This window comes from Pantherophis guttatus, chromosome 2 (genome assembly GCF_059756535.1).
Source record: "Pantherophis guttatus breed Tessera chromosome 2, ASM5975653v1, whole genome shotgun sequence".
Classification (NCBI taxonomy): domain Eukaryota; kingdom Metazoa; phylum Chordata; class Lepidosauria; order Squamata; family Colubridae; genus Pantherophis; species Pantherophis guttatus.
Genome location: NC_142064.1, coordinates 136,982,787 through 137,007,883, shown reverse-complemented (window position 1 = coordinate 137,007,883; position 25,097 = coordinate 136,982,787). Strand labels below are relative to the sequence as shown.

General features: G+C 40.4%; 1 protein-coding gene across 8 annotated transcripts in view; it reads left to right on the top strand.

Moving 5' to 3' along the window:
* Positions 1 to 25,097, top strand: part of FMNL3 (formin like 3) — a 101,862-nt gene that overhangs the window by 42,338 nt on the left and 34,427 nt on the right. For all 8 annotated transcript variants that reach the window (XM_087886844.1, XM_087886846.1, XM_087886843.1 and 5 more), the window contains exons 2-5: positions 9,208 to 9,291; positions 11,160 to 11,240; positions 13,016 to 13,092; positions 21,454 to 21,537. In XM_087886844.1, the coding sequence (XP_087742970.1) occupies positions 9,208 to 9,291; positions 11,160 to 11,240; positions 13,016 to 13,092; positions 21,454 to 21,537 (326 nt within the window). The remainder of the gene's footprint in view (positions 1 to 9,207; positions 9,292 to 11,159; positions 11,241 to 13,015; positions 13,093 to 21,453; positions 21,538 to 25,097) is intronic.

The following is a 25,097-nucleotide window of genomic DNA, read 5'->3' as shown; positions in this document are numbered from 1 at the left end:
TTTCGCCTTCTTGTGGCAACTCCTGTCACTTCTGATTCCTCCCCCATAAGAACAAAAGTGACTTTGTTGAGGCTCCATCCTCCTTACATTTCCAAGGAGTCAGAGAGCCACTGAGTCAGAGACTGTGGGCTTTTAAATCTGGCAGGTAGCCTGCATTTTGTAAATGGAGCTTGTCCACTATAAATCAATCCTGCCTGTGTGGGGGGAAAGTTAACATGACACGCATGGTAGTAGGAATGATAGAATGGAAGAAAGGGGTATCTATGATGTAGCACAAGGTTTGTCCCCTTTGACCATTTTACGATGTATGAATGCATGCTGGCTGGGGAATTCTGGGATTTTGAAGCCATGCATTTTAAAGTTGCCCAGTTTGAAAAACTCTGGTATAGGGGATTGAGCTGGGAAGTTTGTGAATTGGGCACAGAATACATGGGATTGTCTGGGTGTAGAACTGGGGAATGTGTGACTGGTGCAAATTTAAAAATGTGTGTGCATATTTAAAAATAACAAAATGCAGAGATGGATAAATCTGTCCAGTTTCTCATTTTCCCCCCCAGTTTTAAGTTTGGTTCATTCAATTTCCTTTATCGGTTTGAGAATTGCTAAAGTTTGCCCTGTGCATTTTTATGCATATTTTCCTAATAGATGCATCTTTGCAAACCATTTTCCTAATGTGTACAGTTTTGGCAAGCTGTTTTCTCTAATGTATGCTGTACATTTTGTACAAGGATATGTATTTATACTATATACATATTTTCCCGTGATAACTTTGAATTAACGTTAAAAATTCAAAATTAAAAGTGCTCAGGACTTGGAAGGACTAATTTCTTAAATCTATTGTAACATGATGTCAAGACTTCTCCTGTCATTTGATTTGGTCTTGTAATCCGAGACCTAATTTTACCCATCCACAATGCAGTCATTCTCCTAAGGGTGGAGACCAGAATTTTCTGCTGATGGTATTAGCTGTGAGAACTCCCTCATCAGCTTCGTTCAATCAGGATCCCTAATTAGCAAATGTTGCCTAAACAGCCCAATGAACGGTGCTACAACAAAGAGTAGGTGTTATACTAGCGATTGGATTGGAAAGATTTATTTTGGTTTGTGGGATGTACTTTGCTTCCCCCCCTCCCCCGTGCACGATTTGAATATTCAATCCACCCACCAGATTCAGATGTGAAATAAAGAATGGCTCAGAATAATCCACAAATACCCAATAAACATAGTCCAATTTGAGTGCTTGTTCAGTGAGAAGACTGTTCTCAACAGTGAGCTCAAAGTCTACAAAAATCCCTTTACAAAAAGCTGCCTACAGCTCTGCAATTTAAATGTGGTAGTCAGGGGCAGCTTAATTGATACCACTGTTCTTAAATATTTGAATGTCAAAGCTATTGCTGTCTAATGTAAATTATCTAGAAATCTTGGTTGAACTTTCTGTCCATTGTGGTTTGTGGATATGAATTATAGCCAGGACATTGTCAGTGGTGGGTTTTGAATTTTTTTACTACCAGTTCTGTAGGTGTGGCTTGGTGGGCGTGGCATGGCGTGGTGGGCATGGCTTGGTGGGCGTGGCAGGGGAAGGATACTGTAAAATCTCCATTCCCTTTCCAATCCAGGGGAAGGTTACTGCAAAATCACCATTTCCTCCCTATCAGCTGGGACTTGGGAGGCAGAGAATAGATGGGGGCGGGGCCAGTCAGAATTTTTACTACCGGTTCTCCGAACTACTCAAAATTTCCGCTACCGGTTCTCCAGAACTGGTCAGAACCTGCTGAAACCCACCTCTGATTGTATTGGAAGATTTGGCACTAATGCTAGTCTGAAGATGGCATGGCCAGGTAAAAAGTTAATTGAACTACTACTGGTAGGAGTTGTGTAGACTGTTTTTGTTCATTGCATACAAACATGGCCCCATCAGATTTTCTCTAATGTAGGTTTGAGGGACAGGTTGTGAAATCTGTACATGTTCACTTGCACTACAGAATGCTTGGAAAATGTCACATGTTCTGCCATCATATTCTTAAGAGGCAAATTCCATGCAGGATGAGTGAATCTCAGAATTAAAGAGATTCCAGTCTTGGAAAAAGTTGATGATTTAAGACAGTGCTGCACCTGTACAGCATGAACACATAAAACAAATTGACATCACTCTTTGAAATATTTGCTCCCCTTTCTGCTTTCCTTTTATGACTGATGTTGCCAAGATGCAGCTAACCCTCAGGTGTGCACAAAGCAAGTATCTAAAAATAAACACACACCTCAGAAAAATTCTACTCAAGTCATTCTCATATGCAATGGAGATATCCCCTTTTCTCTAAATTCACAGTTGAGAGACACACTTTATCTTATGCCAGAAAAACTGGAGGTTGGGCATCCCAACTCAACATTTTCAAAGTTTAGGGGGACGAGATGGTGTTGCTCTACAATAGACTGAATAGAAGCAAGGTCAGAGAAGGATATCACACAGACAGCATATTTAATTTGGTGCTTTGGAGTATAATACCTTTTAATACAGATTGCTAGTATTTATTCCATAGTATATAAACTCCACAGCTTGGAGCTCAGTCCTGACAGGGTTCAAGGTTGACTCAGCCTTCCATCCTTCCGAGATCAGTAAAAGGAGGATCCAGATTGTTGGGGGCAATGGCAAATAATGCTTACATTGTAAATTGCCCAGAGGGTGCTGTAATGAGCTATGGGGCAGTATATAAATCTACAGGCTACTGCTGTTGCTATTGCTATATAAAAGCTGTGTCCTAAAGTCTTCCTTAGACCCCAGAGCAACGGTGAAATCCTGCAGGTTCTGACAGGTTCTGGAGAACCGGAAGCAGAAATTTTGAGTAGTTCGGAGAACCAGCAAATACCACATCTGGCTGGCCCCAGAGTGGGGTGGGAATGGCGATTTTGCAATATCCTTCCCCCAGGAGTGGAGAGGGAATGGGGATTTTTCAGTATCCTTCCCCTGTCATGCCCATAAAGCCACGCACACAAAGCCATGCCATGCCCACAAAGCCACGCCCACAGAACCGGTAGTAAAAAAAATTGGATTTCACCACTGCCCCAGAGGAATTACTTTTTTTAAAAAAAAAAATCAAAGATAGTTTGCAGTACACGTAGTGCTTGATTTACAACACTTCGTTTAGTGACTGCTCCAAGTTACAAAGGCACTAAAAGAAGGGACTTATGACTGTTTTTCACACTTACGATCCTTGCAGCAACCCCCTGGCCATATGATCAAAATTTGGATGCCTGGCAACTGGTTCCTATTTATGGCGATTGAAGTGTCCTGAGGCCATGTCATCACCTTTTGCGACCTTCTAACCAGCAAAGTCAATGGAAAATAGCAATAGCACTAGCACTTAGATTTATGTACCACTTCACAGTGCTTTTAAAGCACTCTCTAAGCGGTTTACAGAGTCAGCATATTGCCCCCATCAATCTGGGTCCTCATTTTACCCACCTTGGAAGGATGGAAGGCTGAGTCAACCTTGAGCCGGTAAGGATCGAACTGCCAAACTGCAGCCAGGTTTACTTCACAATTGTTACTAACTTAACAACTGCACTGATTCACTTAACAATTGTGGCAAGAAAGGTCGTAAAACGGGGCAAAACTCACTTAACAACCATCTCGCTTAGCAACATAAATTTTGGGCTCAATTGTGGTTGTAGGTCAAGGACTTACCTGTAATGAAAATCATGCCAATGGGAATCAAGTCATGCTCCAACAAACATGGAGTTTTCCCTTACCTCCACAAATGCTCTGATAGCATCATGCCTATTCATCTGCCTCTCTAAAGTAGAAACCAATCTAAAAGTTTGTACAGTTTCAAACTCAGGGGTTTTTTTGGATAGCAAGAGGAAAAACCTAAACCCAAAATATGTCTTCAACTTTTAGCTTTTTGCATCTACTTCTTGTATTGTCAGTATGAAACTCTGGAACTATTTCAACTGCTGAGTGTATCATAGCCTGACCACCACATGAGCACAACAGCACTGCAATGAGTCATGTTTGATTTTATTTTTAGGGTCTTTTTTTGTCATTTCCTGAAAGCAAATGCTTCTTTGCCTAGGGAAAATAAAAGAGGCTCCTTCTGGCAAATATTGTTGGCTAAAAGCATTATGTTCTACTTTCTCTACTTATTTACTGGAGTAGGCGGGAGGGAAGAAATGTGACTGAACATGAGAGGGGAAGTATGTACTTGGGGATCATTCCTGTACAGCTGTATAGTATTAAGCATGCCTGAATCTCTTGCAAAACTTGTAAAACCCTGGATCAGTGAGAACTTGTGATGTACAATACAGGTAGTCCTCGACGTACAACCACGATTTGGCCCAAAATTTCTTTGGCTAAGTGAGACATAACGTTAAGTGAATTTGGCCCCATTTTACAACCTTTCTTGCCACAGCTGCTAAGTGAATCACTGCAGTTGTTAAACTAGTAACACGGTTGTTAAGTGAATCTGGCTTCCCCATTGACTTGGCTTGTCAGAAGGTCACAAAAGGTGATCGGAGGATCAGGGGACACTGCAATTGTCATAAATATGACTCAGTTGCCAAGCATCTGAATTTTGATCATGTGACCAGGGGAGTACCACAATGGTTGTAACAGTGGTGAAATCCAAATTTTTTTACTACCAGTTCTGTGAGCGTGGCTTGGTGGGCGTGGTGTGGCTTGGTGGGCGTGGCAGGGGAAGAATATTGCAAAATCTCCATTCCCACCCCACCCGGGGGCCAGCCAGAGGTGGCATTTGCCGGTTCTCCGAACTGCTCAGAATTTCCGCTACCGGTTCTCCAGAACCTGGCTTAGGACCTGGTTATCTACGGGACCGCCTACTACCACCAATAGCCTCCCACCGGCCAGTATGCTCTCATAGAGAGGGACTCCTCCAGGTGCCGTCAGCCAAACAGTGTCGGCTGGCGGCCCCTAGGGGGAGAGCCTTCTCTGTGGGGGCACCTACCGTCTGGAATGAGCTCCCCCCAGAGATACGGAGGATCCTGGATCTGCACACCTTCCACCGCGCTGTGAAGACCTTTTTATTCCATCAAGCGGGCTTGGCCTAATCTCCTCCCTCTTTTAATATGTAAATTTTAATCTGTTTTAAATTATTGGGGTGTTTTAATCTGTCCGGGCCAAAATGATTTAATTTGATTTTATCTGGTTTTTAAATTTTGTGTATTTATGTATTTTATTGCTTGGCTGTTCACCGCCCTGAGTCCTTCGGGAGGAGGGCGGTATACAAATCAAATAAACTAAACTAAACTAAACTAAACTAAGCTAAACTAAACCTGCTGGATTTCACCCCTGGGTTGAAAAGTGGTCATAAGTCACTTTCTTCTGTGCCATTGTAACTTTGAACAGTCACTGAGCAAACTGTTGTAAGTCAAAGACTAGCCAAATATCCATGTAAAAAAGACAATTTGGCATAGTGGTTAAAGTGCTGACCTTGGAGTGGAAAGGCCTGAGTTTTAGTCCTGCATCTATATAGAAGCCAACTGGGTAACTTTGAGCCAATCGTTTTAATCCTCAGAAGGAGGCGAAGATAAACCATTTCTGAAAATGTTGCCTAGAAAGTTGTCCTTGTAGTTTGCAAGAATCAAAACTAACTTGAAGGCTTACATGCAATTTACATGCAGGCACAGATTTAGACACTGGAAATTTCTACCATTGAATGAGGCAAGGAATTGAAAAAAATTTTTTAACCCGCCCTAATCTCAGAAACAGATGGTTTTGATGTACTGTATGCCACCAGTTGCAGACCTTTGGAGGAAAGCTTCTAGGTCTTATTTTGAGCATGAAGAAATCAGTCTTAAGTCTAGCAGCTTTAAGATCTAGAGAAAATTAGAGCCAGAAGCATTGACAGCACGTAAGACATTTTTCATGCCTACATGGACAGTATATCCATAACACCAGAGGCTCCTTTTTGGGATTCGACTGTGACATGTTGCAATTTTAAAAAGGTACACATGGTTTAAGAGATGATTAGCTTCCTCCAGTACTGTATGTAGGTAAACTAGTTTTGTCTTACTGTGTTATAGCAACTAAAAAGTACAAGAATAGAAAGAGTGCAGATGTAAGAAACATCCTTCTCTTTTCAAACTACCTTCAGTTCACTTCCTACCATAATGTAAACAAACAAACCTGGATAATAAAGGATCCATCCGTAGCAGTTCTGAGTTAATGTATAATTATTTCAGACTGTTAAGAGAAAACCTTGCTTGAAGCTTTCAGGATGGGAAGAAGTGTTTCTAGTCAAAGCACAAATTAATGGATAGGTGAACCAGTGGTGTGATTCAGAATACTTTACAGTAAGGCAACTTCATTTCACTTTCTCATTTGAGTTATTATTTCTTGCTAAGCCCTAAAGCTATCATATCTATTCTATACACTGAGATCAGAGATGAATATGGGATGGGATGGGATGGAATAGGAATAGGAATAGGAATAGGAACAGGAACAGGAACAGGAACAGGAACAGGAACAGGAACAGGAACAGGAATTAGAATAGAATAGAATAGAATAGAATAGAATAGAACAGAACAGAACAGAACAGAACAGAACAGAACAGAACAGAACAGAATTTTCTGTTCCATGAGGTGGTTCTTTGATAATAATAATAATAATAATAATAATAATAATAATAATAATAATAATAATAATAATAATAATTTTATTTCTATACCGCCCTTCTCCCGAAGGACTCAGGGCGGTGTACAGCCTGTTTAAAAACACAAATAAAACAACAATATAAAATTTAAAATAATTAAATAAAGTGGCTCAGATTTAAAACCCCAATAAATTTAAATATCCCAATTTAAAAATATTTAAATATTAAATATTTAAAATTTTTAAATATTTAAAAATATGCAGATATCATTCTTAAGGGAAAGAGAAATGAGAGCCAGGCTTCCCTAACCTGGTTTCTTCCAGATACATTGGACCAGCCTGACTCATTCAAGGTCAAAACTTTCTACCACCCAGCCCAGCAACTCCACCTGTTATAATCTCAGCATTGCCTATTCTAACCATCCATCCATTGCTGCATTGGAATGTTTGATTTTATTGGAAGTGATCTAATCTTGACATGTGCTCTTCTTCCATTTCACAGTTTGAATTGCCATGGGGTGGTCAGATCACTCTAGTAAAGTTGGGATGATCTGTCTGGATAACACTTAAGTTATCTTTGACAAACTTAACAGATATTCCAAAGTTGGAACCTGTGTTTCTAGATCAGAACAAACAGGAGAAAGGAAGTGGAAGACAAAATATTTGTTTGTTTAGAGTATTTGAATATCAGCCATTCTTTTTACAGGGCAATTTATAGATGTTTGTTTTGCAACTCAATAATACAATGTTCTTCAGGCAATTTATGATAAATACTTAATAAAATAATACAAAATACAAAAGTCCAACTATATTTTTGATGCATTTGTATCCCACATTTTTTTCACAGGCAGGGCTCTAGGTAATTTACATGAGGCCTTCCCTAATTTTATCCCTTTTACAACACTGTGAAGTTGGTTGGACTGAGACTGAGAAAGATTGGCCTAAAATAATCCCTTGAACTCCATGGTTGGGTTCAAGTTTCTTCAGTCGGAGTACAGTGCCTTCAACACAATATTACACTGGCTGCCATAAAAAAAGTACATAAACATAAAAGGGTTGCTTTGTAGAGTGAAATGGGCAGCCTATAAATTTAATAGATAAACAATAATAAAAGATATCCAAAACAAACCAGAAAACAGTCTTACAGTAAAAATGCAGATTTTAAAACAGAAATCTAAGAAGACATAATTTGTTTAAGGGAACTGAGGGTAATAAAGAATTCATCATCAGATGCTGAGAAATTTACAGATTTATGGATGTCAGATAAGTATATATTCAGAATTGGAATGGCCTATAGCGCCAGTAAATACATGTGAAAAAGGGAACTAGCAAAGCTGCCTGAGAAAATAGTCCCTTAACCAAGCTGCCTCTTCTCCCCCCTCCAGGGATTAGAATCTCCCTTTGTTGGATGGTAGACATTGGAGCAAGGCTCAGAAAAACATTTGGTTAGGGACATACAGGAGAAATTAATTTTGAGGGTGAGGATAGAGACAGGTTCGTCCCAAGCTTTACAAGTGTTTAAACATACCCTTTCCCCCAAATTGCACAAAATGAAATGTTTGAACTACACTCCAATATGCAGTCACCCAGGACATCCCACAAAACTCAGTGTGCTTTGCTTCCTAACAGAGATCCTCAGGATGGCACCTTAAAAGTTGTAGCTTGTAACAAAAGGCTGGTCCTTGCACAAAGATGTCGAAGGCTATTAGCTTCAATGTCCTGGATGATCTATGGTTTTGATTTAAATTCTGGACTCTTGACAAGCCAATACATTCTTTTGCTATCCAGTCTCCATTGGTCTTGAAAGTTTGCCAACCCACATGCTCCTGGTACCTTCTTGTAAACATTGCCATCTTATGTGATCTAGGAACTATGCCTGCTTCTGTGGCAACCCCTGCCCTATGGAATGCCCTTCTCCTTGCAGTTTGGCAGGCTTCTGCCCTCTTAGCCTTCCAAAAAGTACTTAAAATCCGGCTTTACCCCCCAAGTACTGGGATAGGGAGAAGTGGACAAGAAGATTTTATGAGGAATGCATGTGGAAGCTTAATTTTGGTGTCAGGTTTTTAATGATGTTGGTTTTAATAAATGTATGTATTATTTTGTTTTATTATTGAAGTTGTTTTAATTGTTGCCTGAGTCCCATCCAGAGTTTGATACAAGCTATATAAATGCTATGAATGAATGAATGAATGAATGAATGAATGAATGAATGAATGAATATTTTTTTTTAAAAAAGAGCCAGTTTGGTCTAGTGGTTGGGGCACCAGGCTGGAGGGCAGGAGGCGGTGAATTCAAGTCATGCCTTGACCACGAAGGCCAGCTGGGTGACTTTGGGCCAGTCATTGACTCTCAACCCAACCCATCTCACAGGGTTATTGTTGTGGGGGACATAGAAGGGGGACGGTATGTTGGATATGTTTGCCACCTTGAGCTACTCTTAAAAATGAAATAAAGGATGGATACAAATAATAATAAAATAAAATAAACCCTACCTTCTGCCCAGCACCCCATTGCAGAAAAAAATAACCATATAATGCATACATTCTACCACACACCCTGTTCTGAAAATGCATTGCTACTTGTCCCTCTGCTTCTTTCCACAGAGCTCCATGAATCTCCCTCCTGACAAGGCCCGTCTTCTGAGGCAATATGACAATGAAAAGAAATGGGATCTAATTTGTGACCAGGTAAGAGGGCTGTAGGAGCTAAGATGGAGAGAGAGAGGGAGACCGACTTTGCCAACATGAAAGAGACATAACATGTCAGGGCACATCAGTTTATGACTCAGGCAAGAGGACTATTGCCAGAAATAACATGTGGTCCCCTTGATCTAAGGGCTTTGATTTCCTTTAAAAGAGCAGACAACATCTCCTTATCTGAAGACTCTTTTTATACATGGTTGCTGAAATCTTTGGCATCTAGGTAGGAATAGTCCTTGTTATCCCTGTAAGTAATGGGAAATTTCTACACTTGATCTAGGTAAAGCTCCGTTACAAACTGAAGTAAAAAATGCTCTGGTGCTTTTTATTTTCTGGACATTTTTGGTCAATTTGATATTCTTTAGAGCAGTGTTTTTTCAAAGTATGGTCTGAGGATCCTGGGAGTCCTCCAAGACCTTCTCAAGGGCCTGCAAAATCAAAATTATTTGCCAGCTTATGTTGAGAAATGATATATTGTAATAGTAAAGTCCAGTCCAAACGATTGCAAGAAGTGTAGTGGCAGCAATTGTATCAATGTTAATGTTTAATTTGGTAAGTATCAATACATATTTATTATATTTATAATCTTCAAAACTGGGAAGGGGTCTCAGAAAACAGTTTAAGGAACACTAGTATAGAGAACAACACTTAAAAGATGCAAGCGAGGCCTGGCTTTTTCATGGAGTATCCCTAAAATACTTGAGCCCAAACAGGTTTCATTGCTATGGCTTTCCTTATTTCCCTAAAAAAAAAACCAAACCAACCAACCAACCAAAAAAAATCCTACAAAGGTTTATCTTAGCATGTTCCTGGACCCAGCTGCCAAATAAACAGGACGGTGCCAATATAGAACATGGCTAATTAGAGAGCCTTTTGCTGAAGGCTGTGTCAAACCTGGAGTAATTCAGGATGTAAGTGTAAAACAATTGCAACTCATCTATCAGTGCCGCTCTCAAACTGGAAAAGTTTGGCCAAGAAAAGTGATTGTGTGCTTCAGCCCAGAAATTTTTTTCAAGAGCAGTACTCAAGGGCACAGAGTCCCTGAGATAATGCTTGGATTATTTTAAAGGAAAATTTGCTTTTATGAGATGAACTATCAGGAGAAACCATCTGGGGAGGAAAACAATTCCTGTAAAAAACTCCTACACCCAAACATATGCATGCAAATGGACGCTACAGAGAATTAAAGGAGGCTGCTGGATCAGGCTGATAACTATATTTGATCAAAGCCAAATGCAGGACATTAATACAATCACCAATCTCATACAGAAAGGCCTTTGATCTTGCAGTAGTAGCCACAACTTAAATGCCCAAACGCCATCAATTTATTTGTTCATGGATTCAAAATATTCTTTTTGCAGGTCTGTGGGTAGGCAGGCACTTTGATAAGAAAATGGTTTCCAGATTGATTATTTACAACCTGATCCTATATTCCTGTGTGCTTAGAGGCAAAACTCTTCAACAGAGCAATTGTGCTTAGTCTTACAATCTTGAAGTTAAAGAGACAGACTTTTCTAACATGTGAGCACAAGAAAAGGGCTGTTGAGGAGCCAGAGCAAAAAATATCTGGGTGGAGCACAAAATGAAAATGGCTTTCCTTTCAAGTTTATTAGGAAAGCAGACACAAAGAAGCATCTGCTATCTGAATTAATAGGTAGCTAAATTGAGTCCCTGGCTGGCATGCTTTCAATGCAAGTGAGGGCTCTCCTTTATATGCTGAAGGGAGAATTTTTGAATGAATAAATCCACAATGCAGCATTCCAGTGCTGGCTTTCAAAGACTTCTTGTATGCACAATAATTCCCTTTACCTCTTCCTTCCATTTCTTTTTCTTTTTCCCTACCCAATGTGGAACAGGAAAGGTTTCAAGTGAAGAATCCACCCCATACATATATACAGAAATTGAAGAGCTTCCTTGATCCAGGTGTTACCCGAAAGGTAAGCCTTAAAAGATTTTTTTAATCCAGTTGGTAAACTCGCAAGATTCATTTTTTTCACAACGAGATACACACACACACACACACCATGTTTCTCTGAAAATAAGACCCTGTCTTATATTTTTTGAACCCTGAAATAAGGGCTTGGCCTTATTGCCATGCGCTCAAAAGCCTGATTGGGCTTATTATCAGGGGATGTCTTATTTTGGGGGAAACAGGGTATACCCTGTTTCCCCTAAAATAAGACATTTGGGGAGATATATATATCTCCCCAAACTAGACTGGGCTGTTTCTTTGTATCCTATAATATATGTGGGTATATGTGTAATTTTTTTCTTGTCATGTTTATGAGGCATATATTGGAGGTGGCGACCCTTGACAGCTGTATGCAATGAAAATTCAATGTAATGTATGTCAATTAGTGTACATTTAAAGTGACAATAAAGTTACTCTAAGTTTAAAATGGCTTCCAATGTTTGGAGAATGGTGACCAAAGAAACAGCTCCCCTCCTCCCCCACACTTTATGATATATCAAAGCATTTTTTGGAATACCAAAATATATCTACCAAAGATACGCATTGGCCCAAGCAGAATATTATCTGTTAGCAAATTAAAACCAATCAAGTGGCTATTCAAAGTTACAATCCACTGCAAATGCAATGATCAGCCTATGCACTTATGGCTGTAGCAGCATCCCCACAATCACACGATCAATTCTGGCACGTGGCAACCAGCATGTACTTCACAACAGTTGTAGGGTCTCAGGGTCATGCAATCACCTTTTGTGATCTTCCTAGCCAACTTCCAGTAAGATAAGTTAATGGGGGGCGGGGGGGGGGAGGGAAATGGATTAGCTTAATGACCACCTGGTTCATTTAACAACTGTGGTGATTCATTTAACAATTGTGGCAAAAAAAAGGCCTTAAAATCAAGGGTGACTCACTTAACAACCTCCTTGCTTAGCCATAGAAAGTCTGGTCCCAATTGTGGTTGTAAGTTAAGGACTACCTGTATAAGGGATAAGTCATTGGAGTGGAAGCTACCACAATTGTAGTTGTGAAAAATAAATATACCCTACAGCCCCACAAGTTGTGGTGATCTATCTACTAATCCGGACCATCCCCACCCTATTGGCCTTCCGAAAAGCGGTGAAGAACTGGCTTTTCCGGCAGGCCTGGGCCCGTTGATCTTGCTGTTGCGATCTGGCGAGATCCGGCCATGAATGGTGTGAATGGGTTTTAATTGTTTTTAATGTTTTAATTTTTAATGTTTTTATATATGGTTTTTAAATGCATTGTAAGCCACCTTGAGTCTTCGGAGAAAGGCGGCATACAGGTTGAACAAATAAATAAATTCACTGGGCAGGCAGCAATTTGGCAGTGCTGAACGCTCAAACTAGACTCCGTGGGCACTTCTACACACAGTCTTCATACCACTCAAAAGCACCTCTGGACATCTGCAGTGCAGGCCCTGCTTTACAGGAGAGAAATTTTATTTGTACTTAACAACAATAACAACAACAACCAAAAAACAGTGACCATTGAATCAAGCCTAGGTCCTTCTAACATCCATCTTGTTGATGATTATCTATAACTAATGGTAAAATTATTATTCTTATAAGCAAAAAGGAAGTAGAGGGATATGACGAGTGATAGAAAAAGAAATGCCAGCACACTTAACCCAATGGACAATCCTGACCCTGCAGTTGTGGTTCATTTGTGTAAAAAATGATTGTGCTGTATACTGCTAGAACAAGGAGTTATTTATGTTTACAGAAGTTCCGTCGGAGGGTGCAGGAATCCACCAAAGTGCTGAGGGAGTTGGAGATCTCTTTAAGGACCAATCACATTGGGTAAGTTATTGTTAACCAACCACATGAACAAGTGTATCATGTGTCATGTTGAAGTCTGAGAAAGTGCCACTTGAACAGGCATTACATTTGATGTGTGTGTTGTCTCACAGGGCTGGGGTCTTTTCTCTCTGGCTGCTGGATTGCATGAATTCATGCTGTAATCCACACCATTTTTTACATAGTCAGGCTGGTCTTTAAACCAATACAGAATAGCAGTAAATGGTTGATCCTTAGTAGTCAAGCCAAAACTATAATACAGAGATCTATCCAGGGATCATATAATTGTGGGGTTTGCACAACATATCAGATCAGTCTAAATGGATTATGGGCCAGTATTCCTGAGAAATATATTGTGTGAATTCACATTAATTTATAAAAAGAATTATTTTGGTGGGGAGAGGGCATAACATTCTGTGCAAACGCAACATTTGTGTTCTGTTCATTTCAGTCTAGGGTTTAGCGTGTTGTGAGAACCTGGCCAGGAAATGATTTGTCAAAAGGAAGAAAGTTGATCTGGGTCTTTTCTCACTTGAACTCTTTCTATTCAGCCCTTCAGTCTGACAATAAGATGGATTTAAGATAGGAGCCAATTCCCATTCAATGGTGGTATTTTGTACAAGGAAACATTTAATCCCCTGCCTTCCTTACTCCCTAAATTTCACATCGAGATCGCTACACCCTAGCAAAGAGATTCCTATTGTTTCTAAAAGATTTGGAAGCCTGCTATGGAGAATTGAGAAATGTGTTCCTGTCTCTCACCTGTCCTGGTTCCAGCTGGAAGGGAAACACCAACAAGAGCAGGAAGCTGAACTGTTCCTGTCCTTGGCTTCTGGGCCTGGTTGGGTGGGAATTCCTCAGGTCAGCTGGAACTGATACCAAGGGTGATGCTTAGTCAGCAGTATCCTTTGGTGAGGTCTGAACAAACAGTAACATGAGGTGTGAGATTCAGAAATTTGAAAGAGATGAGAAAAGGTCGAATGCTAAGAGTGTGGGGCAGAATCAAATGTTTTACGTCAGGTGGAATGAGGTACATATATGACTTTCTAAAGAGAATCATAGTGCATACAGTGTCATTCAAAACATTCAGCCTTTTTAATCCAGAATTCTTCACTAATGTAATACTCAGTTGTTCTGCACAGCATAGAGTTCAGAGTTAAGGGCATTCCCCTCTCCACCCCACCCCATAAGCTGAATTGCAGTAGACAGTGAATTGTGGGTACAAAGGATTAAAATCTGGAAATCCAGATATAAATATTGTCTATATGTATGTGTACATATGTGTGTGTGTAAGGGAAAAAGAACATTAGAAGCGCATTAAAAATAAACACATCCTTTTCCATAGCCTTAGAAACTGCTAGAGGTAGGATTCAGCCATATTATCCTCAGCTCAACTCTGAAAGGTAGAATTGGGCTGAAAGACAATAACCTACACAAAGTCATTCAGACGAAATGGGAAGTTGAATTTGGAATTTTCTGATCTTAATCCAAGACTTCAACCTCTTTACTTCACTCCAACTGCCTCTTAAGCAGCATATTAATTCTATTTAAAAGCCACTAATTTTATTTAATGGGATAGAAAATTTGCCATGCAGTCTATGATATGAACAATGAAAATTGAAAATGTTGCATCAGTCAGCCCTTTATAAAAATCTTGTTTGGACTCTTCTGCTAGTACTGTTTGTTCTGGATAAGAAAGGTAGGTGTGCTATTATTTATGAGTGCTTTTTTCTCCCAGCCACCTGGAAGGACAGCACAGTTTTCTCCCCCAAAGCACCAGAATGTTATTAACAAATAATTTTCTGGCACCAAATGGTATTCTCTTCCTTCTGCTAATCATAGCACTGGTCAAGGTAAAGGAATGTATCGAGACCGCTGAAAATGTAAAGTGGTTTTTTTAAGAGTTTACCAAGCAGTCTCTCCTCCACCCTGTTTTCCCCAAAATAAGACATCCCCTGATAATAAACCCAATCTGGCTTTTGAGCGCATGGCAATAAGGCCAAACGCTTATTTCAGGGTTCAAAAAAAATATAAGACAGGGTCTTATTTTCAGGGAAACACAGTATTTTCATAGTAGATATGAATTATTTCAGCAATTAGGAAATATAAATGTCAACTTTCAATTGTTATTATTATTAGCAACAATGAAGATTCAGGTTCTATTATGATGACAACTGTAATTGTTTTTGCTATGTGACATGAAAAATGGCAAAGTGTTGTATAATTATTTATTGAAACAATATTTCACTCTCTAGTTACCCTATACAAGAATGAGAAAAAATTATATGTGCAGCTTTTACTGAAAATCACTACATGCAAATCTTTTCTGCTTCATAATTAGTGAGTCATGGAAGCTATTTATGGGACAACATTTATGCTAAGAACCAAACATTATAATGAAAAGACATGAATAACTGGGCCAGCATCTCTTCTGCAAGACAAAACTCAGAAATTTATGTTGGCTGAGTAGAACAACAGTCAATAAGCTTCAGTTTTTCTATTGGATACTTCCTTCCCATCCACCAATTGTTTCCTTTATGGTGCAATTCAAAATTTTTTACTACCAGTTCTGTGGGCATGGCTTGGTGGGCGTGGCATGGGTTGGTGGGCATGGCAGGGGAAGGATACTGTAAAATCTCCATTCCCACCCCACTCCAGGGGAAGGTTACTGCAAAATCCCCATTTCCTCCCGATCAGCTGGGACTCGGGAGGCAGAAAATAGATGGGGGCGGGGCCAGTCAGAGGTGGTATTTACCACCATTTACTCTTGAGTGGTTCTCCGAACTACTCAAAATTTCTGCTACCAGTTCTCCAGAACTGGTCAGAATCTGCTGAATACCATCTCTGGTGCAGAATGATGGAGGGATTATTCAGTGTCTTCCTTTCTATCTCTAATTTGCTGCTCTTATGTACATAAAATAGTTAAGGCTGGAATACCCAAAGGTCATTCCCTTTGGAATTGTCCATGCTAGTTACCCACAGTGCAGCTTCTAGTGGTTTTGAAAGTTGCCTTTTGATTGTTACAGATAGATATATAGTTAATATACATTTTTGCCTGTGGTTCATCTCTCTCTTTTCCCCTGCTTTTGCCTGGTACCTATTTTGATGTTTGCCGAGGTTCTTTATACATTTATATAATCTGCTGGTTGAGCTGAGTGATAGTTGCACTTGCGCCCATCTGGATAAAGGAAGTGACTGGGAGTGAACTGCAAACTAAATTGGAAATTGCCCATAATCATTTTCCTACATGTTCTGGTCTTAAGTCTACAAAACATAGAATTGAACGTGTGTGTCAATAAAAACCTGGTTTCATTGCGGTGATGAGGTTGTCAGTGAGACTTACCAATGTAGAACAAATATCACGCCATCATGATATTGTTGACTACAATTTCCATCATTCCCAGCTATTACTTTTTGCTACTCCCAGTGATGATCAAAAGCATATATTTGCAATAGGCAGAATTTGCCGCAGAACTCAACATTTCTGGGAGTGGAATGAGAGATAATTTGGTACAGAAGGCTTAGCTTTGTTTGTTTTAAGAAAAGGAACAACAATGATAAGAATATAATTTGGAGTGTGTCCCTGACTTGAACACAGCAGAATTTTTGGCAGAGACTTTAGAAGGATATGATTGAGATGGGGGACAGGGTTGGGTGTAGGGAAAACAGGTTCTCTGGGGGAGAAGGAAGCACACAAGGACATAAGACAATCCTTGCTCATGTATGCAATCTTGGAAGGTAACCAGCTTCTTGTAGACAATCTTCAAGTGCTACAATTAATCCACATGCCCTTGATAAAATTTCCTCTATCTTTCTAAAGCTTTCTTTTGCTTTCATGTAAACATCAGGCTTCCCTATTCAGATTTTTTAAAAAGTAGATTTTTGTAACAGAATTGTCGAAGTCTGAAATATCTTCCCAATTCAGTTGTCTCAGCTACTAACTTTTACAGTTTTAATTCTAACAACCTCTGTGGACCTCACCCCATATTTAAGAGATTCCTAAGGGGGCATGTGTAAGTGTGCTAATGTGCCTATTGTCCCTGTCACATGTTAGTTTTTTCATTTTGTTTATCCGAAGTTGTAATTTTTATTTAACAAACAAAAAAACAAACAAACAAATAAATAATTTTACAGGAGAAAAGAGATGCCATAATGTAACTCAGCAGGGAACTGTCCAAAATTTCTCAAGCATGCCCTTCCTTCCTTCCTTCCTTCCTTCCTTCCTTCCTTCCTTCCTTCCTTCCTCCCTCCCTCCCTCCCTCCCTCCCTCCCTCCCTCCCTCCCTCCCTTCTTGGGCCACTTGTCTGAGCCCTTGGAGATACAGTATATTTTCCCTATAGGCAACTGCGTCTCAATTCCCTGTTTCTCTGCTCTTAATACAAACGGGGTTGAAACGTCGTCGGTATTGGTGATATTTCTGGTTTGAAGCAGTCTGTGGAGCTTTCCTAAGCCCAGTTTGCATCACGTACATAAATGAATACCAGTGCATGCAGGTGCTTGCTCACATCTGTGCCTTGTCTCTCACATGTTCTTGAGGATTTATTCCTTCTAATGAAGGCATAAAGCGACTGCACTGTCAAAGGCTTGGTGTATCTGGTCTGCTACTTGCTGTAATTGACAATGGCACTCCAGGTCAGAGACTGAGAAATGTTTGGTGTAAATCCTTGGGACACCCATATACAAAACATGTGCTTTGCCAATCAGCTGTAGTTAAATAGGCACAGCAACAGATGCATTTGTGAAGAAGCCTCTCTATAAGCACACCCAAAAAAAAAAAAAAAATTGTGTGGCTTCCTCATCTGTTAGGAACTCACACACCCGCTCGCAATTCCTCTTCCCTACCTGACTACAGGATGGGATTTGCCTTAGAGAGCCTTTGCTCCTTCCTCCACATCCTTTAGCCTTCAACAAATGCATTGAAGACTCTAAATTAGTAGTGCAGCCACTGAAATCAGACAGGAAACACACTGGGGTTGGAGGCTGAAGTTCAGACAGGCAGGAAATGGGCGGGTGGAGAGAGAGAGAGAGACAGAGAGAGAGACAGAGAGAGAGAAGAGGAAGGGAGGGAGAGGGAGAGAGAGAGGGAGAGAGGGAGAGAGAGAGAGAGAGAGAGAGAGAGAGAGAGAGAGAGAGAGGGAGAGAGAGAGAGAGAGAGAGAGACCATAGGCACCATTTCAGGGTCCGGATGATTAATGGTCAAAATTGCAGTCAGCCAAAGCTGCTTCAGGAAATAACAGCACATACTGAAACCACTAGCTGCAGGCATTCTCTCTCTTGTGATGTACAGTACTTGTTCCTGGGTTGGCACATCTCCAAAGTCACACACATTCACAGCTTCCTTTGGTACTACCCAAAAAAGTACAGTTTGATTCTTTGCCTACAGATTTGTCAGATTTTTTTCCCGTGCCATTTTCCCTCCTTGCATCAAAGACCACAGGAGGGGGAGGGATCTCCAGCAGATGTCTTGGAACCTAAGCAAACACTCCCTTCCCTGCTATGGAAAGATAAAGCCGTACCAGTTACAATATTTTGTTTACAACAACTAGGGGCTACCACAATCTCCCCGAACACACATTGGGTGGGCCATAGTTGCTGATTTCCTTCTAAATTTATCATGTTCTTCTGTCTTCTCTGAACCCTGTCCAGTTTATATACATCAGTCCAAAACTCCAGACTGGACATAGTCCTAAAAATAAGCTGAGTTTGAGTGGTTATTTGAGAATGAGAAGTGTTGATGTCTGATGTCTCGGCTGGAGATAGGCATTCGCTTAAATGTAGTCTTTCAGAGAGAATTTCCCATTGGGAAGGGACATCCCATTGGAGCATGTTTGCTTTCCATGCACAATTCCAGTTATAATTCCATGAATCTTCAAGCTGGGCTTCATTGAATAGGCTGCCCTCCCAGAACTGTTGTCATTTATGTGAGTTTTCAAGTATCTAAATTAGGGGTTCTTAAACGTTTTGCCATCATACCTCCCTTTACTGTGACCTTAATATTCATACCTCCCCTAAAAATCCAAATAACTAAATGAACAATGAAAATAATTTAATGGGAAATGTGGATTTATTATAACAATATACAACTAAAAAGTTCTTCATCCCTGGCCTGAACTCAGCCTGTTCCACCTCCCTGAAGACGATATACCTCATAGTTTTGGAAACCCTGCTCTAAGTACTAATTCAGCACTTTGCAGGAGACAGTGAATTTGATTTTTGTGCAAGATTCTATATGCCCAAAGTATCCATCTAATTCAGGGATCCCCACTTCTCAAGCTGCGGCCCATTATTGGGCCGTGAGCTGTTCAGAAGCGGACTGCCTGAAGTGGTTGGCAAGCATGCGCCTGCATGAGCAGCGGGCAACTGCATGTGTGCACGCACCATTTATGTGAGCGGCAGGTGTGTGTGCCCACCGCTCGCACTAATGGAGCTGTGCACACGCACATGTTTGCCCGCCACTCACATGGAACCATCCCGTCTCCCCATCCCCACCCCGTCCCCAAAGCTGGAAAGGTTGGGGAACGCTGGTCTAATTTATAACTAATTAATATCTTGCCTTTTTAGGCATAATCCCTCCCTGAAAACTTAATATAAAACAGGATTGAGTACAATCAAGCATAAACAGTGGTTAAAAGACATAGAAACAGAAGAACCAACAATAAGGAGGAAGAGGATGAGATCAGTTTTAGCCAAAATATTACAATTTTCAGTGCGCGTATAAACTCAGATTCTCATTCCTGAGAGTTGCAATTACTTGAATTGGCACAATCAAATGGATGAAATGGCAGTGTGAACCTATGAACTAAAGATACTGAGGAGAAGGAAAGAGGAGAAAATTACATTGGGTAGCAGGCACCATTCAAGGAAATAAAAGGCATGGATGTGACTCCATTGAAGGAATCTGAATTAATCTCTAGGACAGCTCTATGCTTAAATGTCAAGAAGGCCATCGTTGTTGCATGGATTTTTTACTTTATCTGTAGGCTGCCCAGAGTGGTCCAGAAGTCAGATGGCTTCAGAATTGGATGGATACACCTTTCTTTAAACAAATGTCTATGGAGATTCTCAGTCATCCAGGTCATGGTTGTCCCAAAGGTGCTTTTTTCAGGAGGCAACTGGACTTTCTGGTTTTTCTTTGAAGACCTTTCACTTCTCATCCAAGAAGCTTCTTCAGCTCTGACTGGACGGTGGGGAATGGAAAGATTTATACTCCTTGCAGACAGCTGGTCATTTGCATTCTTTTAACGGGTCGTTGAGGTCACCTGGAGGTTTATCTGTGGCATCAGGGTCACCTGAGTGGTGAAAATTGGTGTGGACCCATCTTGGAACTGTTGAAAGCACTTTGTTGTAGACTGGAGATAATGTAGATGTTGTCTATGTCCCTCCCCCTCTGTTGAGAGAGGGCTGTTCAATTTTGACATAGATAGCCTCTTTAACCCCTCTTTGTATCCAGCAATCCAGGGAGGAAGCACCTTTGGGACTTTCTTTAAATATTATTATTATTATTATTTATTTTTATTATTAATTTGATTTATATGCCGCCCTTCTCCGGAGACTCAGGGCGGCTTACAATGTGCTCAGCAATAGCCTTCATCCTTTTTGTATATTTATACAAAGTCAGCTTATTGCCCCCACAACTGGGTCCTCAATTTACCTACCTTAGAAAGGATGGAAGGCTGAGTCAACCTTGAGCCTGGCGAGATTCGAACCTGCAGTAATTGCAGGCAGCTGGTCTTAATAACCAGCTTAATAACAGGGTGCCTTAGACCACTGTACTACCAAGGCTCTTTGAAAGTATAAAGTATTATTTGAAAGTATAAAGAAGCAATCCTCCATCAGCTGGAAATCCTGGAAATTGTCCCACTACAGGGGTCAGCAACCTGCGGCTCTGGAGCCACATGTGGCTCTTTCACCCCTCTGCTGTGGCTCCCTGTCATTCAAAATATGCATCACAACCACCAATGTGTGACACCCGCCGGCATGTGATTTATTGAGCTTTTCAACCCCCGGTAGGCCAACCATGGATAAGTCCAAGAAAAGAAAAGTTTCAGAAGAAATCAGAATGTTTAATTCAACTACATATGCTAGTTTTATGGCCGCTCAAGAAATAGTCAGTTATGGGAAGGGTTTTGTGGCTCCCGGTGTTTTCTTTTCTGTGGGAAACGGGTCCAAATGACTGTTTGAGTGTTTAAGGTTGCAGACCCCTGTCCCATTAGATTGAGGACAGCTGGTTGGAAGGATAGACCTTAAAAAGTGCCCCAGTTTGACTTTGAACACAGTCAGTAAGTCACATCAGAAAACATCTGGAATAATAACATTTTGGAGTCAATTTGGTCTTTTGTTTTGTTTTGTTTGTTTGTTTTGCAGATGGGTGCGTGAATTTCTCAATGATGAAAACAAAGGCCTGGATGTGCTGGTGGACTACCTCTCATTCGCTCAATGTGCAGTGATGTAAGTAATTGTGTTATTGTCAAGATGCCCTGGTTCTTCTTCCTTCTTCACAATATCCCCTACTTATATAGCTATTTCATGTTGGTATCATATAGATTCTTAAAAGTGCCAGTTATAAGAAGACATCATGAGGTTTGCATACCGAGTGGATAGTGACATTTTGGCTTTATATGTGGGGCCCTTAATCTCATTCAGATTCCCAGATAGAGAAGAATTTACATGTTGCTTTTAGCACTTTCCGTGCCAGGCTTTCTGTTCCTTATGGAGGTCTCCCTAGCTCAGGGGACTCCAACCTTGGCAACTTTAAGACTTGTGGACTTCAACTCCCAGAATTCCTCAGCCAGCAAAAGTTAAAGTTGCCAAGGTTGGAGTCCCCTGCCCTAGCTAGCTAGCACTTGCAGATTGTCGGTTGCATTAGAAGTACTTACGAGAAAAAATTTGCTGGCTGCTTGGCATGTATGTCTTGGTAGACTAACAACATAAATAAAAATGCCAGGTACAAATAAATGAGAATTGGCTAATTGTCTGGCATTTCATTAGTTAATTAATTACATTATAATTATGTTCCACTTTTCTGAGCTGAAACTGGAAATACTAACCAAAAGTGCAGCAAGTGAAATATATTGTTGTCTACCTTTCTTTTTGTTGCTTCAAAAAAAAAAAAAAGGATCTGGAGTTCTATTAAGCACGATCCACACAGGATGGCATAGACTAGGGATGGCAGCTTGAAGATGTAGGACAATATGTGTGGCTCTGAGGCTTCATTTCAAGGCTTATGTAAACCTTTTCTTCTTCCGTCTGCTGCTTGGTTGAGAGACAAGAGAATGTAAGAAAGATGGTTTAAAAAGGGGTTTGGGGAGATGCTGTGCCGTTAAAATAATAAACTGCATATTGCTTTGATCCCACTGTTCATGAAGCCTCCAACAGATGGCCTAAGTTGGTCCCCAGAGTCCTCGAGAATTAGTTGGAAAGGCCATAAAATTCCATTTTGCAATAATATTTAGGTGTCCTAACAGAAACATGAAAAGAAAGACCAAAGGATATCAAAACAAGAGGGAAAAAAATTCCTGACAGTTGTTTTGAGGAGACCTAACTGGCTCTGTTCTTGCTTCTGTTGGGATACTTTCACCTTGAATTTGCCCAAATATCTTTGCTAGTTAAGTCCCAAGGGCTGAGCAGACAAAGGAGCTCATGGTATGTACATGTAGCGTGTCTCATGATCAGAAATGGTGTAGCATGAGGCAATCTGCAAAGATGCCATTTTCTCTCCTAAGCTAGTTCTGACTGGAAGGTGAATTTTCTTGAAGTTGTCTCCTTATCATAAATTCTTATCTTGATCTTTCTGCCTTGGCAGCTTATTTATTTCATTCCCCCCCGCCCCCAAATTATCCCACTCTCAGGAAGCAGGGATCTTGGAGTGAATTATTTTAAACAACCCAAAAATATAAAATAGGGAGTAGGTCAAGCCGGAATAAAACTGTATTAAAACAGCAGGAAAAAGGCAAACAGAAGAAATTCAGGGTAACTTGTACATTTGTGATTTTTGATTTTTGATACTAGATGAGTTTTCTTAAATCTGTATTCCCATCAGCTCATTTTCCTGGGCTTTTCATAGTGATGGCTTTCTTATTTGCTTTCTTTCTATGTGTCTGAATCTATTTGCAAATACACATTTACAGGAAAAACAAAGGAAAAAGGTAGGAAAAAAAAAGAAGCAAAACAGAAAGAAAACATAGTACTATGATTTTAGCCCTTCTTTCTATTGAGTAATTGCCATCTTACTCTTTCCCCGTCCTTTTTAACCCTTTTTAACCCCTTAATCCATATATCATACAATAAATTTATTATCCAATTGAGGAATGCTAAGCTTTTAGGCCAAAGAGATCTCAACCTGTCAGCAGTGGTTTAGCCAGATAATTTTAGATCAGTGATTATTGCAACTTTGGGGTTCAGACTGTCAAACATTTGGAAAATGTGTAACTTGACTCTGCTTACAGGTCATCTCTAGTACAGGGCCTCCTGCTTGAGCATGGGGTTGGACTAGAACAGGGGTCTCCAACCTTGGCAATTTTAAGCCTGGCGGACTTCAACTCCCAGAATTCCCCAGCCAGAGGAAGAGCAGCACTCAGTAGGATGCCAAGACTGGACCAGAAGTAGAGGCCAGACCTTGACTTCAGCCCCAACTGCCACTGCTGCTACTCAAAATAGGCTAACTCATGATGTTTCCCAAGGTGGGAGCCTTGGGGAACATCACAACTGCTCCTGTGGCCTAGCGCTTCTCAGGCTCTGCCATGCCACTTCTCTTCAAGTGATGTTCTCTTTCTGTTGACAGGCCTGTGCGGCCTATCTAAGACTGGTCCAGGTTGCACAAGGCCTTCATTTTCGAAGCAGCTTCTGGGAATGCTTTTCTCTGTCCTCTGCAGTCTCCATAAACCGTGCAAAAGCACATCCCCGTTCTTGCGTGATTTTGAGAGTTTGCACGAGAGCACATCTCATTCTTACATGGCCTCTGTCTGTAGCCTCTGAAAATTGTGTGAGAATGGGGCATGCTTTCAAGAATAGTTGTCAAGTGTTGGTGGACTCTGGCATGTCACCCAAAACATTGTAGCATGTCACCTTTGACACACATGCCATAGTTTTGCCATCACTCTTATAGACTCTGGCTTTAATGGTGAGGTGGACCCCTTCTCTCTTTTCCCATCCATCCATCCATCCATCTATCTACCCAACCACCCCTATTCCCCCCCCCACCTACACATACATACATACATACATACCTTCACATGTTTGGAATCTATTGCAGTCTTTGTAACTGCATCCTCAAGGTTCTCCCTTAAATTCACCAATTCCTGTCAATCCAGGTCTAGGGCAAGTTAAAAGGAAAATCAGCTTTTGGGTGTTCTATTCCAAAGCTCATCTTTTAAAACAGTACAGCGAGATGTCCATATGTAAGAAGAAATTAATTTGGGAAAAGAAAACAGAAGAAGCAAGGGAAGATAACAATCATGCCCATAATATAAATCATTTTAGAAATATAAATAGAACTAAGATAGTCACATATTATATGCTTGAATAGGATCTTGTGTTTCATAACAAAAGCAGATTTCATGACAGAGAGAATGGTCTGAGCAAGTATAGTTTGACCTAGTCAGATAGACATTTTTGGGGGCCCTGACTAAGGACAAAACCTCAGATATTGGGAGGTATCAGAGGTAAGTGAAAAGCATTCTTTTTCAGAGATTGACTGTTTTTCTTCCAATTGTCCAGTATCTTCATTTTTTAAATCAGTGATCTAGCAAAAAAATAAAAAAGTAGGTAGCTGAAACTTGCATTCTTAGCTCTTACATTCTTGAAATATAAAAGAATTGAGTAGATCTAATTGAACACACCATTGTGCAAATAGCTTATATTTGGATTTGAATTGTACTAGAAAAAGTGTGATTTAGGGGGATTATTGAACTTCATCAAAATACAAGGATTTACAGAGCTGCTCTATGAGAAAGCCCTAAAGTCAGAATGCTGTGACTGGAAAAAGACAGAAATCTAGAAAGGATTTGTAG